We start from the raw sequence: 13,877 nt of genomic DNA, 5'->3' as shown, positions 1-13,877 counted from the left end.
GTACGCCCAGTCCCGCGCGCACCCGAGCGGCCACGGCTGGCCCCGCCTGACCGGCGCTTATTGGCCAGGAGGCTACCTCGGATGCTCGCGCTCCGCCCCGCGCCTCGCCCACCGTGGGCTCCCCAGCCCAGGGAAACGGTTTAGGGTTAAGCACCCGTTCTGCATCTCCACGCGCTCTCATGGCGGTTGCAAGACGGGCTTCAGTGCCCACTGGCGTCCAGCCGAGGGTTTGCCATTAGGAGGCAGGTTCCTTCAGACCAGCTCGGAAGGGTTCCTCTAGGAACAAGTGTGTGGAATCTCTCTCTCCTGCCTCTGGGCCAGGGGATTATAGGGTTGGGCGAGAATGCTACCAAGGAGTCAGGTGTGCAAATAAACAGTGTCATGTGCCAGAGAAAATGAAGGGTCAAAGAGAATGCAGATGCCAAATGTCACACAGCCAAGAAGGTGTTGAAAACTGTAGAAGTGACGCATGTACATCAGTTCTTCCCTTCACCCAGGCACATGCATGGAAAAACACACATATCTAGGCCACATTACCCTCCCCCCAGTTCTTAACCTAAAGATGAGAACTGACCATAAACAGATGCCCATCTTTCGCTGGTTGCGCTTAGGAGACAACCGCAGAGGTCAGGATCAAGAGAAGCGCACTTGATCTAGTGGGTTCTACAGACAGCTAGCCTGAGGTCGCGGGAGCTGTCTCCTTTCTGCCTGCAACGGTACCAGCTGTGTTCTACTCTTAAATCTCGGTTCATACACTACTTAAAAGATGACATAGTTAAATGACCTGTAATTTATATGTTTAAAAGGTTTGAGCCTACAGATTTAAGCTTTAAAACTTTCAAGGTTGACAGCTATTAATTTAAAAATATCAAGTGTTCCTTACGAGCAAAGACCTTACAAGCAACTATAGACTCAAATCTGCTTTCATAGAGTACCTAGTCTACCAGAGAAGGCAGGCAGGTAGACTACAGTGAAGTTTGATAAATGATATCTGTGTTCTGTGTAATTAGATTGGAAGGGTAAAGGCTACTGGACTGGACAAGTACTAATAGGAACATGGGTAATAGATGTTCCAAACACAGAAGAATAGCACCCCTACATAAAAGTCCAGTGTTTGGTTCCAGGACTAAGGACCTGTACTGGCTGGTTTTGTGTGTGAACTTGACACAAGCTAGAGTCATCAGAGGAAGGATCCTCCAGTTAAGAAAATGCCTCCATGAGATCCAGCTGTAAGGCATTTTCTCAATTACTGATCAAGAGAGGCGGGCCCATCCCGTTGCAGGTGGTGCCATCCCTGGGCCGGTAGTCCTGGGTTCTATAAGAAGGTAGACTGAGCAAGCCATGGGGCTCAAACCAGCAAGCAGCTCCCCTCCGTGGCCTCTGCATCAGCTCTTGCTTCCAGGATCCTGCCTTGCTTGAGTTCCTGCTCTGACTTCCTTCACTGGTGAACAGCAATGAGGAAGTGTAAGCCAAATAAACCTGTTCCTCCTCCCCCAACTTGCTTTCTGGTCATGGTGTTTTATTGCAGCAACAGAAATCCTAACTAAGACAAGACCCCACTAGTCCAGTGATTAAGTCAAAGCTATTAGTCATCTCAGACCTTTAGTTAGTTTTCCTCTTTGGTTTTGGAGAATGTGTTCTAGTTTTTCTGCTGCTGTGGTAGACAGTAGACAAACAAAAACCCTAGGGTAGAAGTTTACTTCATCTTATAGGTTACAGAACTCCACTGAGGGAAGCCAAGGCAGGAACCAGAGAGGAACCCTGCCTACTAGCATGCTCTCCCTGGCTTGCTCAGCTTGCTTTCCTTAACAGGCCAGACCCATTTGCCTAGGAATGACACTGCCCATAGGAGCCTGAGACCAACCATGTCAATCAAAACACTCACCCACAGACCAATCAGATGCTACAGTCATCCCCTCTTCCCAGGTGACTCGTGTTTATGGTGATGACAATAAAAACTAACCAGGAAACAGGGTCTCAAGCTGGCCTTAAACTCACAGTAATTCACCTGTCTCAGCCTCCTGAGTGCTGAAATTACAGGCATGCACCACCACACCTAGCCTGGACACACTCATCTTTCAGATACAGGATGGTAAGAAGTAAACTCAGAAATTGCAAAGAAAAAAAAAAAGAAAAAAAATTAAAAAGAAGAAAAAAAAAAAAGAAATTGCCAAGAGGTGGCGGTGGTGGCGCACGCCTTTAAACCCAGCACTCGAGAGGCAGAGGCAGGTGGATCTCTGAGTTCGAGGCTAGCCTGGTCTGCAAGAGCTAGTTCCAGGACAGGCTCCAAAGCTCTTGAGAAACACTGTGGGGGGGGGGGGGGGGGGGTAAGCTCAGAAATCAAACTGGATCTGAGCTGAAAGTTTCTTCTGCAGGCTAGTTTTCACTGCACCAAAAGGCATAAACTGTTTAGGAAGAAAATTCATCAGAAGCCCCACCCAGTCCTTAACCCTGTGAGCTACAATGCTAACCTGCCAGGCAAGGCATGCTCACTGGTGCAATAACAGCATGACTATTACGGGGATAATCAACTACTTTCTAACAGGATTTTAGCCCTGTTCCACAAGAGAGAACTTTGGTAGGGTAAATCTGCTCAAAAGCTGGGGAGGGCATAGACCCGAGGAGGGAACCTGTTACTATTATTTGCTAAAGGGGCTTCTAGTTAAGCTGCCTTTAAATAACTACACTCATACCCAGTCAAAGAAGCTTCAGTTTGTGGGGAGGAAGAGTTGAAGCAAAGACTCCAAACTGGTCAAAATGCGGAGAACAGGTGGCTGTTGAGTGCTCGGTCCTAAACAAAACATCTATTATCATCCCCTCCGAGAAGGTTGCATTAGAGGAGGAATTAATAATGTAGGAGCCAGAGAATAAGAAGGAATGGTGAGAAACACTGTCTTCTGGACATCAAAGGGGGACGTCTCATTCAAACCACCACAAGTAAGTAGGGTCTACTGAGAGAAAGTTAAGTCATCTGGGGCATGTCTTGGAGGAGGTTCTAGACCCCGGCACCTTCCTTGTCCCTCTCTGCTTCCCATCCTCCCACAGGCAAACAGCTTGCTACATTATTGCAGATCCAAAGCACCAATCAACCTATTGTGGAATATTAAGATGTGTTAATTTGTTTATGCTGTGGACCATCTGTTTAAAGATCAAAGCTGTGTTCCATTCTCTTATGTTGCATTTGTTTAACTCTGTGAAACTGTGTTGCTTTGCCTGTCTAAAACACCTGATTGGTCAAATAAAGAGCTGAATGGCCAACATTTATGCAAGAAAAAGAATAGCCAGGCTGACAGGCAGAAAGAATAAATAAATAAAGCTGGTAAGAGATGGAGGTATGAAAAAAAGGAGAGGGGGCACCAGAGGCCAGCCACCCAGCTACACAACTAACCACAGAGTAAGAAGGGGGAAAAAAGACAGAAATAGAGGAAGGTAAAAGCCCAGAGGCAAAAGATAGACAGGATAATTTAAATTAAGAAAAGCTGGTTTGAATTAAGCCAAGCTAAGGTAGAGCATTCATAAGAAAGAATAAGCCTCCATGTATCTATTTTGGAGCTGAGTGGCGGGTCCCCAAAGAGCCAAAGACGAGAAAAAAATCAACCACAGACTGAAAACTCCAATACTATAAACAAATAAGCCTCTCCTCCTTTCAGATTGACTGTATTGGGTATTTTATCACAGAATCAGAAAACTAACACAATCTTCACCATGGATCTTCACAGTTTTGAAAATTAAAGAGTACTGTCAAATTTCGGAGGGTTACCAATGTTACTCAGCTCCCAATGGGAATCAGAGGTGTTTATTCTCAACAGATATCTCCTCTGCCTGCTGTACAGGAGCTTCACACCTCTTGGTCCCCTTCTTGGTCCCCTAGACCAGACTTTCCTCTCCAGTGCTGCAGTGAATCTTCTAAGTCACCCCAAACTTACATTGCCTCCAAAGGACAGGGTCTCTCTCCCCCAGGCACCTGGCATTATTACTACTGTCTGTAGCATGAGCTCTTTTCCCCTCCCCTGTACTTACATTTAAAAAAAAAAAAAAAACAATAAGGAAGTCCCTAGTAAAGTGCCAAGTCTCCCTAGTCCTGTTCTCATTGGATTCCAGTTCATCTATCAAAGATCAATGTACGCGCCAAATGTACCGGCAAAGGTACCAGCGGTTATAGGGGTTAGGAAATAACCACGATAGTCCTTTATAATAAATCAGTTTTAATACAAGGGAAAATAAGGAAACTTACAGAACCAAGGGTCCAGCGGAGCAGAAGGTACGCAGGGGAGAACCAAACGGGCCTCCTTCCGGCGCCCCGATCCTATTTAAGGGGTATGCTACTCCGCTGGGGCAGCCACGCCCCTGAACGCAGGGATTGGGCCAGCTGCCCCAACAGATCAACCCCATTGTCAAAGGACACAGACCCCAGAAAAGTCCCCCCTGGAGCTCCTGATGCCTGCGTTGGCACTGTCTATCAAGGGGGTTGTACTTGCCATGAAATGAGCTCTTGGAGAATAAGCCATGGACTGGTCCATTTAGGCCTCTGGCAGTGCTGAGATGAAGCAGATTCTTGAACTGGAACACACCTCAACAGGTAAAGGTGCTTGTTACCAAACCTGATGGTACCATGAATTTGACCCCAGAAACCCACATGCTGGAAGGAGAGAATTGCCTCCTGAAAGTTATTCTCTGTGCGCACACAAAACACCTAATTTTGACTTTAAAAAAGATTAGCTGGGCAGTGGTGGCACACGCTGTTAACCATGGCACTAGAGGCAGAGGCAGGCAGATCTCTGAGTTTGAGGCCAGCCTGGTTTACCAAGCTAGTTCCAGGACAGCCAGGGCTCATAACAGAAACATTCTGTATTAAACATAAGATACATCTAAAAGGTGAAGTGCTCCAAGAACTGGGGATGGGTCATGTTTGATCTTGGTTTTAATTCTGTGTAGCACTGATGGCTAAACTCAGTTTCTCACACACCAGGCAAGATCTGTGCCACTGAGCCACGTCCCTCCAGTCCCTTTGTTAACATGGTTTTTGTTTTGTTTTGATTTTCTGTCTAATTACTTTAACACATAGTCCCACTAGCTTGCCAAGCCGGCCTTGAACTCATGCTGTTGACCCAGAACTTGAGTTATTCCTCCTTCAGTCCCCCAAACAGCTTCAATTTCTGGCCTATGCCAACAGACCCAGCTTCCAAAATATAGTTTAGTAAGAATAGCATCAGAAAAACAGACACACATTGTCTTAGTTATTTTTATTGCTGTGAAGAGACACCATGACCATGGCAACTCATAAAGAAAACATTTCACTGGCTCGCTTACAGTTTCAGAGGTTCAGTCCATTATCATGATGCTGGGGAGCATGGGGCGTGCAGGTGGGCATGATGCTGGAGTAGCTGAGAATCCACTGACATAAGGAGTAGTATCCTGAGCAAAGGAAACCTCAAAGCCTGCCCCTGGAAGAAGCCACACACTTCCTCCAACAAGGTCATGTCCAGGCCAACAAAGCCACACCTCCTAATAGTGCTATGAGATTATAGGGGCCAATTACAATCAAACTACCACACACAGGGTCATTTGGAAAGCTTCAGATCATAGAAAGCCCACAGGCAGCCTGGGTCTCTCCACGCCCCACTAAGATCACGCCATTCACCAGCAGACTGCTCTTAACTTCCACATTCATTGCTTCCATGAGACTTGTATCTGAATATAAAACCCCCAAGTTCAACCTTTTTTTAACTAAACACTTACTTTATTTTATTTAATGGCACTTACTTTATTTTATCTTTTGGTGATCTCATTCTTGGATTCCTTTCATCCTAGTTTCAAAGACGAAGCTACTGGAACTCATCTGAAGGGTAGGGAAGGTGGAAAGTGCCCAGATATAAGCTAGGACGTTATCAGCCCCTCGGTAATGTTAACATAACCACCTCTTCCTGTTTCAGGACAAGTCCTCAAAAAAGCACTCGAGCCTAGGCATGGCGACACACACCTTTGATCCCAACACTCGGGAGGCAGAGGCAGGCAGATCTCTGTGTGTTTGAGACCAGCCTGGTCTACAGATCAAGTTCCAGGCTAGCCAGTTATATAATAAGACTGTCTCAAGTTTTTTAAAAATGCACACGAATTTCTGATTCTTTTAGAAAGAGTTTTCATTGAGCATTTATTGAGCCAGCATTAGACACATAACAATTATGAAATGAGAAGGCCATTCTGCTTTTGGTGTAATTACACTCTGCCGTGCTAAGTAAAAAAGGTGAACATGGTACACCCAGATAACAAACAAAATAGGGACAGCTCAGAGGGAGGGAGCCCTTCCAAGCTCTGTGGTAACTGAAGAAGGAAGCGGATCAGGGAAGGCTTCAGGCAAAATGAACAGAGGTTAAGGGTGAGCAGGTACAAGGCCTTTCAGTTAGTTGTTTAATGAGCGTGAAATAAAACCCGTGATTCATTTGGCTGCAACCTGCAAGTACCTGACATAGGGAGAACAAGAAGGAAAGTCGGTCAAGTTCAAAACATGGAGAGGTTTGAGGACCATGAAGCGTGAGAACTGTGGGAGTCAGAACTGAGCGCAGTCAAAGCGTGAGCTTAGGAATGAGAGACTGCAGACAGAAAGGACCCATTCGGAGGCTATTTAAAGCCTACAGTGAAGGAATGGCCACTCCAACTGTATGTTCATTGATGGTCTCCTCAGTTCAGTCATTCTGCTTATGTTCTCTATATAAGTAAAGCCAACGCCGAAAATTTGGGAGCCATATGAGGAAGCAACAACATTAAAACCACTGCGTGGGTAAGAGTGAGCCAAGGATTGTGGTTCACACCTTGAATCCCAGGCAGAGGCAGGTGGCTTTCTGTGAATTCAGTGCCAGCCAGAGCTGAAGAGTGAGGTGCTGCCTCAGACCACCAGCTCCCCAGAATAATAATATTCCTAGAACAAGATGAGAATGTCATAAAAATTACAATCAAAAGAAAAATCGTACTGTGATGTCTGATATCTGTAAATCCAGCACTTGGGAGACTCAGTCAGGAGGAGAACCAAGAGTTCAAGGCCAGCCTGGGCAGCATGAGTTCTAGGCCAGTCAGGATACAGACCAAGACCTTGTCTCAAGAATAAAGGAAAAAAAGAAAAGGAGAAAAGGAGAAGGAAAAAGGAGTTTCAAGTATTGAATAAACAATACTTTCCAAATAAAACTAATAAAAGTATACCAGAATATAAAATTAGGGACCCCCTCCAAAAACAAACAAACAATATAATGAGGTATTGGACAGTATCTCACAGTAGGTGGGATAAACAGATTGTTCTGAGACAGAATTCACACAGCCTGGGTGACCTGAACCCCTAACCCTGTTGCCTCTACTGCCCATGTTAGTATTACAGGCCTGTACCACACACCTGGAAACAGACTATAAAAAAAAAATCATACTAATAATCTTTTTCCCATCTTTGTTCCTTTTGTGCTTTGTTGTTTCTGTGTGTGTGTTTGTCTGTCTGTCTGTGTGTGTGTGTGTATACAGGCTTTATATAGCCCAGGCTGCCTTGAACTTTGTTCTTCTGTTTGACCTCCTGGTCACTTGCATTACAGACTTATAGCACCACATCTAGCCCTTTGGTTTTCTATTTCCTTTTTTTTTTCTTTTTTTTTTTTTAATGATCTCATTGTATAGCCCAGGCCGTCCTGGAACTCACTGTGTAGTTATGTAGTGTAGCTTAGCCTAAACTGTCAATCCCCTTGCCTTACCCTCTAAAGCAGTGGTTCCCAACCTGTGGAACCTTTAAATAGGGGTCGCTTAAGACCATCAAAAAACACGGATATTTACATTACAATTCATAATAATAGCAAAATTACAGTTAGGACGTAGCAACAAAATAATTTTATGGTTGGAGGGTCACCACAACATGAGGAGCTGTATTAAGGGTCGTGGCACATTAGGAAGGTTGAGAACCACTGCTCTGGAGTATTGAGAATACTGGCTCATATTTCCATGTTCCACCAACCTCGAGTTTTTCTTAAGGAAGCTGGAGGGCATGAGGATAGTCAGAAGGCTCTATCTACTCCAAACAAGTAGATCTAAGAACAGAGAGTCCGGCAGAAAGGAGTTCCAGGAGAATAAAACACTTCTGCAGCCGACCATCTGAAGTGAACAGGGCACCCCAGGGGCACATTCTAGGTTTCAAAACAATCGAGGAGCTGGAGAAATGGCTCAGCGGTTAAGAGAACTTACTCTGCACCACGATGACCTGAATTTGGATCCCAAAACCCATGTAGCAATCTGGGTGTTGCTGTAAAGGCTTGTTTTTCCCAGCTTCAAGATGGGAAGAGGCCGGAAGATAGCCAGGGCTCACTGATCAGCTGCCGACCCGAGAAAACACAAGCCCCAAATGTGAAGAGAGACTGTCTGAAAAGGGGTAAGCAGAGGGTGATGGAAGAGGACATCCTACCCCCTGAGGCCTTTACACACTCATACAGACAAATAAATATACTGATTTTAACATTCCCCATCCCCCAAAATTAAATACACATTTAATTATGTTAGTTTCTTTTATTGTTTATTATTTTCTTCTGAGATAAAATACCTGATAAGTGCAATTTAAAGGAAGAAGCACTTATTTCTGGCTTTCAGTGTGAGCACCAAGGAAGGCTTGCTTGCAGTGGGAACATTACACCACTGACAGGAAAGAGAGAGAGAAATGGTGGTGTTCAGCTCACTCTTCTCTTCCGGTCTAGAATGCCAGCCACTGGAGAGTGCAAACTAAATTCAAAGTGGGTCTTCCTTCCTCACTTAGGCCTTTCTAGAAACTTCTTTCTTTTTAAGCCTACAACACATTGTATTCCCAGGCAGTCTCCCATCTAAGAGCTAACCAGGCCCCATCCTGCTTAGCTTCCTAGAACAGATGGGATCACGTGTGTTCAGGGTGGTCTGGCCATAGACCAGAAACACTTGCACAGACACACCCAGAGATGTGTTTCCGCAGTGATTCTAAATCCAGTCTTGTTTACAATAAAGACGAACTGCCACAGGTCTACCCTTGTCAACGCGACACTCCAGCGCATCTTTTTATTTTACCCTGTTTGGGCTGCGGAGATGGCACAGAGGGTAAGCAAGAGGATCGGCTTTCAAAGCCCCATCACCTACATTCACTCATTTACAGATTAAGTCATTTTGAGTTTGCCTACATGTATGTATGTGCACCGCATGCATGCCTACCCTGCAGAGTTCAGAAGAGGGCACTAGATTCCCTGGAACTGGAGTTACAGATGATTACTGAATTAGTCAGGGTTCTCTGGAGAAAGACAGAACTGAGAGAGAGAGAGAGAGAGAGAGAGAGAGAGAGAGAGAGAGAGAGAGAGAGAGAGAGAGAGAGAGAGAGAGAGAGAGAGAGTGTGCGCGTGTGCCCGCGTGTGCACATACGTGCCTGAGTGTATGATTTATTAGCATAGCGTATAGGTATATGACTATTCCAATAACAACTGTCCCCTTACGGAAAGTCCAAGAATCCAGTAGCTGATCTGTCCGTGAGGCTGCTTATCTCAGCTGGTCTTCCGTATATGGCAGAATCCTGAAGAAGTAAGCTCATACCAGTGAAGGAATGAACTTGCTACCAAGAGCGAGGGCAAGCAGGCAAAGAGCAAAAGCTCCCTACCTCCCCTCCCCTGCCCCGCATGTCCTTTAAATAGGCTGCAACCAGAAGGTGTGACCCTGATTTAAAATGGATCTTCCCACCTCAGAAGATCCAGATTTAAGGTAGATCTTCCTAGTTCAAATAATCCAGTTAAGAAAAATCCCTCACAGGTGTGCCCAGCTGCTTGCGTTTGAGTTCATTCTAGTGCCGTCAAGTTGACAACCAAGAACAACCAGCACAGTTATGAACTACCATGTGGGCACTAGGAACTGAACCCAGGTCCCCTGCAAGAGCAACAAGTACTCTTACCCAGCATCTCTCCATCCTCCTCCTCCCCACACCAGACTAAAACAAAACAAAGACTACACATACATGCCCATAACCCAGCACTAGGGAGTGGAGACAGGTGCATCCTAAGGGCTTACTCACTGACCAGCTTAGCTCAAATGGTCAGTTTCCAGCTCAGTAAAAGACCCTGTGTCCAAGAAATAAGATAGACTGACTGGTGGCGTCCTCATTTAACCCCAGCAGAGACAACGGGTCTCTGTGAGTTCAAGTCAGTCTAGTCTCAAATAGTGAACTAAAACTCCTGGAAAGAAGCTTTGTCTGCAGAAACAGTGATTCAGATCTCAGTGCTGGGGAGACTGGAACGTCGCAGGTCCAGATGCTAGTTAATTACCTCATCTTGGGCTAGTTCTAGCCAGCCCTTACCCATCTGTGTCAGGACTAAGATCCTGTGACTAATAGACATCCTTCGGAATCTTAGCAGACCAATACCAACCCAAAAGCCTGTAGACCCACCTCTCCTCTCCCCCTCCTCTCCCTCTCTGTCTCTCTCTGTCTCTCTCTCTCTCTCTCTCTGCCTCTCTCTGCTCATCCCCCTTCTCCCTTTCCCCTCTATAACCCACTAAATAAATACCCACTTTCTCTATATGGTGTGCCTATCCGTCTCTCACCCACTGCATCCATAAACCACCCACAGTGGCCCATTGTGCCCGGGGCGGGGGGGGGGGGGACACATGACACCACACACACACACACACACACACACACGGGGCGGGGGAGGGGGGGGACATGACACGAGACACACACACACAACACGGGAAGGGGACGACTACACTGCAGCATTTTACCATTACAACTTTCCATTCAGACAAGCTAGAAGGCTAGTGCTGTGACACCAGCCCCAGGTCTGTCCCAGGGATGGCTGCTCCATGGTCTATTTATGAAACACCTTCCCACTCTTGTCATGGCTGGACTCTGTGGCCCTTAGTCCCAGAGGTGGGGGCAGGAGAGCGTGGCATCAGTATCTGCTTGGCTAGGTTATAGCTCTGTGATAAATCACTGCCTGGCATGCATAAGGCCCTGGGTACAATCCCCAGTAAAGGAAAAATCAAAACAAACACAAAAACTTCCTATGTCTGCTAAGAAACCACAGCAAATCAGTGAGTCAGAGATAGTCAAATATCAAAAATGAAAAGAAGTCGCTCAAAAATTATTTACAAAGAAAAATGGGTGCCGGTCACTGTTTCACAACAGGACAGGGTCCAGCTTCCCTAATTACACATCTTTTATCTGTTCTTTCTGCTCCCAAATCTCTGGTAAGGATTCAAAAGCCTGAGGCCGTAACTACTCCTAGGAGTATCTAGTTCAGATTAGGAACAAAAAAGCATAGTCAACATTTGCCACACAGAAACACGTACCATAAAAAGTGTGTGTGTATATGTTCCTTCAAAATAAAAATAAAACAATTAATGAGAGATATTTAATAGTTTGTGTATTTCTACATTTGGAGGCAGGTAGCCTCTGGGAGCCAAGAGCAGCTCCTCGCTAATCAATTGGGGGGTGGGGGGAACTTCACTACCTCCTGGCTAACAACCAGCAAGGGGGGCGGGGGAGGCGCTTCAGTCCTGTGGCTATAAGGATATACATTCTGCCAACGGCCTGAGACACTGGGAATAGGAACTTGCCTACCCAAGTCTCCAAGAGGGAACATTACCCAACCAGGTTGCTTATCGCCTTTGTGAGTTCGTGTTGAATGCACTGCTTGACTGTAGCCAGGCTCCTGACACAAAAAAATTATGATGACAATGAGCGTGTATTGTTCTTTATGTCTGTGGCCACATTACACAGCAACAGAGCATGGCACAATGAGCCCAGCTGAAGAAGGAACAATTAACTTCAACTGGATCTGTTTAACCCCGTAAACAAGTATTTTATGCTCCACTTAAAGCAAGCTGCACTGTGGCACAGTTCTGTGCGCCCGGCCCAAATAGCCTTGGGAATGTCTGGTGTATCAAGACTGCTCTCTCAGTGAGAGGCACAAACAACAGTCCTTAACAGTAGTTTATTTAATGTCCCGGTGACATACAAAACAGGTTTGTTTCATCATGGCATTCTCAGATGCACGGCACTGAATTTTGGTCCTACGTACTGGCCCCACTTCTGTCTGCTACTCCACCAAATTCTCAACACTCCTCCACTTTTCAGGTCCTGTGTGTGTGTGTGTGTGTGTGTGTGTGTGTGTGTGTGTGTGTGTGTGTGTGTGTTTGCACGCATGCATGGGCATGCGTGCATGTTTAGGTCAGTCACAGGAAATCTTGAGAGTCATTCTATCCTTCTACTGAGGGCTCCAGGGATTGAGCAATCTCTGGTTGTCAAGCTCACTCAAGAAGTGTAGAGCCATCTTGCCAATCCCTGAAGCTCATTTCTTTACAAAGCATCAACCTCTAGTACTTTGTTATAGCAGTAGAAAATGAACCAAACACTAACAAATACTTATTCCAGAACTATTTAATTTTCGGAAACTAATCTAATAAATAAGAAGCCCCAAAGTCTCCAAAGATGCACCAAAAATGAAAAGAATAATCAGTCCGCCATTACTCATGGAAAAATTAAAAAGAAAAAAGGGAGAAGAGATAAAGGTTGATGACCATTCTTTCATAACAATGAAATACTGCTTTAATAACCAATGTCACTGAGTGATATGATAGGAAAGAGGAAAGAGTCCATATGTGCTTCACACAGGGCTGCCGAGTCAGTTACCTGTCGCTCCTCAGGAATGGCTTGCTAACACATTGAAGAAGTGGAAGACTTCATCCTTGTCATAGACGGCCACTTCAGTAGAACACTCTGAGCACATGACAGGGTGATAGACCTCCTCCGCGTCTGTCTCCACAGGACCTTCAGGGTTCGACCTCATCTTCTTAGTGCCCCGCTTTTTCTTCCTGTTTCCTGGGTTCTTGTACCTTAGAACCTCCTCTCTGTTGACCGAACAATTCATCACGAACATTGCTCTGTACTGAGTCTTGTAGGATTCGTGCCTGGAGAATGAAATGGAGTCTGGATTTCACAGCAGTCATTTTTAGATCAAATGTTAGAACACCCATATGGATAGCCACTAAAATCAAGACAGGAATGAAATGTGAATTGAAGGAAATTTGAAAGTGTTGTTTATTTATTTACTTATGTTTTTGAGACAGAGCTGCCGAACCTAACACGGAACTCACAATCTTCCTGTCTCAAACTCTCAAGTAATGAGAAAGCGGGCGTGCATGGTAACCCCATGGAGAAATACACTTCTTAAATGGAAGGCTGGGCAGTGGTGGCACACACCTTAGATTCCAGAGGCAGGGGGATCTCTGTGAGTTCATGGGCCAGCCTGATCTACATAGTGAGTTCTAGGACAACCAAGGCTACAAAGAGACCCTGCCTCAAAGAGAGGGAGAGAGGAGAGAGAGAGAGAGAGAGAGAGAGAGAGAGAGAGAGAGAGAGAGAGAGAGAGAGAGAGAGAGATAGGCAGGCAGCTGGCAGGCAGGCAGGCAGGCAGGCAGGCAGGGATGTGTTCATGGGAATATAATTCAATGGTAAAGCATGCAGAGTCTTGAGGTTTGATCTCCAGCACTGAAAAAATTAATTTTTTTTTTAGACAGGATCTCACTATGTAGCCCTGACTGGCATGGAACTCTATATGTAAACCAGGCTGGCCTCATACTCACAGAGATTTGCCTGCTTCTACCTCCTAATTACCAGACTCAAAGGCATGTGCCACCTCAGAGGTTAAGAGTACTGGCTGCTCTTCCAGAGGACCTGAGTTCAATTCCCAGCAACCATGTGGTAGCTCACAACCATCTATAATGAGATCTGGTGCCCTCTTCTGGCCTATAGGCAGATACATAATACATCTGTATACATAATAAATAAATTTTAAAAAATGGTATTTTGCTGGGTGGTGGTGGCACACACCTTTAATCCCAGCATTTGGGAG

General features: G+C 45.5%; 1 protein-coding gene across 2 annotated transcripts in view; it reads right to left on the bottom strand.

Annotated features, from left to right (window-relative positions):
• LOC119818593 (E2F associated phosphoprotein) overlaps window positions 1-13,877 on the bottom strand; it is a 43,247-nt gene that overhangs the window by 9,865 nt on the left and 19,505 nt on the right. Inside the window, exon 6 of one of the 2 annotated variants that reach the window (XM_038336150.1) lies at window positions 12,656-12,933. In XM_038336150.1, the coding sequence (XP_038192078.1) occupies window positions 12,666-12,933 (268 nt within the window). In that variant the 3' untranslated portion in view covers window positions 12,656-12,665. Of the gene's footprint in view, window positions 1-12,385; window positions 12,934-13,877 lie in introns of those variants that run through there. The other variant, XM_038336149.2, reaches the window with a different exon arrangement.

The sequence above is a fragment of the Arvicola amphibius genome, chromosome 7, assembly GCF_903992535.2.
Source record: "Arvicola amphibius chromosome 7, mArvAmp1.2, whole genome shotgun sequence".
NCBI lineage: Eukaryota > Metazoa > Chordata > Mammalia > Rodentia > Cricetidae > Arvicola > Arvicola amphibius.
Note: the sequence above shows the minus strand (reverse complement) of the source record. Positions and strands in the feature narration are given on the sequence as shown.